The sequence below is a fragment of the Spermophilus citellus genome, assembly GCF_964194105.1.
Source record: "Spermophilus citellus genome assembly, chromosome: X".
NCBI classification, from domain to species: domain Eukaryota; kingdom Metazoa; phylum Chordata; class Mammalia; order Rodentia; family Sciuridae; genus Spermophilus; species Spermophilus citellus.
In genome coordinates this window covers 43,498,682-43,502,691 of record NC_138190.1, presented here as the reverse complement: position 1 = coordinate 43,502,691, position 4,010 = coordinate 43,498,682, and the positions used below count along the sequence as shown (strand labels likewise).

At 53.1% G+C, this 4,010-nt stretch overlaps 1 protein-coding gene across 1 annotated transcript; it reads right to left on the bottom strand.

Annotated features, from left to right (window-relative positions):
- Positions 1 to 552: 552 nt before the first annotated feature.
- Positions 553 to 1,047, bottom strand: LOC308639894 (diphosphoinositol polyphosphate phosphohydrolase 3-beta; the record flags this gene model as incomplete). The annotated part of the gene is made up of 1 exon (XM_081278278.1): positions 553 to 1,047. The coding sequence occupies one exon, from the start codon at positions 1,045 to 1,047 to the stop codon at positions 553 to 555; it is 495 nt and encodes a 164-aa protein (XP_081134404.1).
- Between the last annotated feature and the right edge of the window lie 2,963 nt (positions 1,048 to 4,010).

The window sequence follows — 4,010 nt, the reverse complement described above, 5'->3', positions numbered from 1 at the left end:
AGAGCTTGCTGGCAAAGATGAAGGAAGGCTGTGAAGGAAAGGCAACTTCGGGGGGAAAATAATAGAAGATGCCCACACGATCAAGCAGGGCGCACTTAAAGGCCTCCACTCCGAAACAAACCACACGCCTGCTATCCAAAATGCGCACGCACACTCACGCACGAACATGTGAAGTACAAAAAAAAAAAAAAAAAAGAAAAAAAAGCCCAAACCAAAACATCACAAGGCGCGCGCACACACCCACCCCCAAGAGCAGAGCAGGGCCAGCACTTAAGGCACCTTTAAACGAAACCCCTTGCAGCTTTGGCTTACCGAAACATTTTACAGTGTCGCCAAGAAGCGATTTTGAAAGCGTCTGAAAAACGTGCAAATTGTCTGAAAACAGTGCCTGGCGACTGAGACAATTTGCAAGCGTGATTCAGAGGTCTGCCAGGGAAACAAAAGAAGCCTCTCTCCTGCCCGTGCGACCGCACATGGCAGGAGAGGTGCTCCCTCCGGCAGGGCTTTTCTGAAGCCAGGCGACCACCGAAGTCCGGGCGCGAGCGGTACATACTAGGGATCGCTCTGCGACGCGGACGCGGCCACGGAGTTTCCATTGGTCGGGGAGCCGCCCAGCTTCAGTTTCTCCAGGTACTCGGCGTGCACGGGCTTGTGGCACTGCAGGACCTTGATGGCATCTTCGATCTTGAACCACTCTCGCTTGCGCCCGATGCTAATGGAATCTTCCCAATCTTCCAGCAGCTCGGTGACAGTCAGTACATACACGTAGGTCCTGTGCTTGCGATCTTGGTTCTGTTCGAAAACGCCCAGGAGCCGGCCCAACTTCCCCTTGACTCCCGCCTCTTCGTACACCTCTCGCACCGCCGCGCCGCCGGGCTCCTCCTCGGGCTCCATGCCCCCGCCGGGCACGATCCAGCGGTCCGGGTACCGGCTGCTGCTCACCAGCAGCACCTCGTCCTCGCGCTCGCTGCGGAAGCACAGGCATGCAGCCCGCTTCTTGAAGCCCTCCGGGTCGTAGGTCCGCGTCTGGTTCGGCTTGCACTTCATCCTGGAGGCCGCCGCCAGAGTGGCCGGAGCCGCCGCCGAGCAGCAGAGCAGCCGGTCTGCAGAGAAAGGGCCGGGCGAGGGCGAGGGCGAGAGCTAGCGACAGGGATCGGGCTCAGGCTCGGGCTCCAGAGAGAGTCGCGGGAGCAGCGAGTGCGGCCGAGGGAAGACTAAGCGGGCGCGGGGGCGGGCGCGGGGGCGGGGGCGAGCCGGCGCGTCAGTCAGTCCGCGGGGCGGGCAGCCGCCGGCCGGGCGCGCGGAGGGTCCCCACCCGCCGCCTGATTGGAGGCGCCGCTTCCGCCGCCTCCCCGGACCCGGCAGCCCACGACTCCGCACGCAGCCCACCGCGTCGCCACCGCCAGTGCGCCGCTCCCGCCCTCGGTCGCTCAGCCGCCCGGCAGGGGTTGAGCGAGGTGAGGCGCATTCACGTGCGCGCTCGCGGGCCGGTCCGCGTGCGCGTCCACGGCGGAGGGCGAGGGGCGGGGGCGGGGGTCTCCTGGCTCCCGCAGCGCGCGACGCCGAAGGCCCACTGCGCAGGCGCCCCGCACCTCTGGGGCCGGGAACCTCCTGCCCACACAGCGAGATTCGCCGCATTGGCACCTGCCCGGGAGACCGTTCCACGTGTGTCTTTCGGCCCAGCGCGGCTGTGGCTGTGGCTGTGGTGCCGCCGGACGGTGCTCCTCACCCACCCGCCCCCACGTTGCGCCAAGCTCACGCGGGTCTTTACACACCCCGGGGCCGCTCGGTCCTCAGCCTCATCTCCAGAGATGAAAGGCACTGGCTGTTGATGGGAAGAGCCCCCTGTCCGCAAGATGACCAGCGGGATTCTTGGCAAGATCATCTTGCTGAGTCACATCATGCGGTTTTCTTTCTTCAACAGGTTCTCCACCTTGCCAGGCGTCTTGCTTGGCACAAGCCTTCCCTTAACGCGTTTCTTAAACCCCTGTTTAAGTCGTCTCTAACCTCTCTGATCCTCAGTTTCCTCCCGAGGCCATTTCTCGCCTCCTGGTTCCAAACCTTTCAACTTTCAGTCATGGACACCTCACTACTAGGGAACCATCCCCGGTGGTCTTGTATCAAATCCCAAGAGTCCACACCCCCACCACCCTTCTCTGTCTTTCTTATTCATAAGCATTGCCAGCCTTTGGGGAAAACTTGTGCGTGGCGCTCCATGGCAGTCTTCAGGTTTTACAATTTGACTTGAAAAAGTCTGGTATGTGACTCCAGCAAAGCCACTGGGCGCTCTCTCGCCTCTGTTTGCTCATCCTGTCCACTTGGAAGAGAAATGGCACCTCACCAGAGGTGCCAGAGTTAGCAGCCTTCAGCCTTCCCTCTCCATTTATTTCTTCTCAGTGTTTCTCTGGTCCCTCCTTCGAGTAGTAGCCTCATAGAGAAGCAGTCTGATGTCCCTAACTTCGTCGTATTGCATACTAAGGACCTTTGTCTCTCTCTTACAGGCTGCTGACATCAGCCAAGTGTCCTGGGGAGGTCATAGAAACCGACCTTTTTGTTGAAATCATCCCTTCCCTCTCGGGAAGATGGACACTGAAAAGTAAATGGAAACCAGTCATGAAACATTTAGTTTCCAGGCATCTGCTTGATTCCGTGTGTACCCAGAATTGCTAATGAAGATGATGGTCTTTTCCCAAGGACCACAAAAGCCTAAACTATCTAGCGCATGAAGTGACAAAAAGGACTGGGTCATACATGAAGAACCTGATCAAATGAAAACAGTGACTTCAATAAAAATACTGTTTCTACTGATGATTGTTCAAGATGGATGGATGATCAAAAAGTTTTTCAGGGAAACCAAACCTGATCATTGAAAACAAGCTGGAAAATAAAATCCCTCCGTGCTACCCTAACTCACAACTACACACATGAGTTAAACACCTAGAAAAATTCCATTACAATCGTGATGAACATAAATATGCCTATTATTGTCCACATTATTAAATATTTTTGTAAGTTCTTTCTGGTATGATGAGATTATAAACAATAAAGTCCAAACTGGTGAAATCAATGTTATCATGATTTCCTGACAAAAAGAATATTTTCTTAGGACACACCTCAGGGGAAAAAATTTACAAAGAAATTGTTTAATAGAAGAATGAAACACTGATCTTGATGACTATCAAACTGGCAGTGTCAACCACCACAAAATGTGTAAAATCCCAAGAGATCCTAAAAAGTATGGTGAGGAGTTCGTAGTGCATGATAGCACTTCTGCTCAGGGCTCTGAAAGATGATTTGAGAAAAGCAACTGGCTCTTCAGCAAAGCTGGCAGATTGGGCTGGTGTCTGAGCAGGTGTGGTCCACCCAGGCCCCAGCCATGACCCAAGTCTGCTTCACATTGCAGGTCCCATCTCCCTTTCTCACTGGAGGTGCCATTTTCTAGTTTGTTCCATCCCTTCCACAGAAGACTCTGCTTATGCAACATGCCTCTGCTGGGGACAAATCCATGGCACGTGAGAGGAACAGGAACATTTGAATGTGGAAAGAGATGCAGGCTGGACTCCTGGTGGCAAAGTCATAGCATGTTTCTGGATAGGGAGTTCCACAACTTACTCGTTTGATACAACAACAGGGACATTTCCAGGTTAGGTTTTTTTTTTTTTTTTCAGAATTTCACAAAGTAATTTTGTCATTCACCTGAGAGGAATGTGGTGAGAATGACCATGATTTAAAAAACTAAATAACTTTAAGAGTAAAAATCATTTTTACAAGTTCAGCATTGCAGAGTCTGGTTTATTTATATTTAATTGTTTTTCTAAACTGTAATTCTGCATCACTGTGGCACTAGACATTTAGGGCAATGAGTGCAGTGCATTCATGCTGGGCAGTGTCTCCTCTCTCCTTGTTGGTGGGCTTGACCTTGGAACTGTCTTTGTCCACCAGCATAGCAACAAATGTGAAGTAAACATTGAGTTGAAAAGTGCTTGTACGCTAGGGTTTCTCTCTCTTTT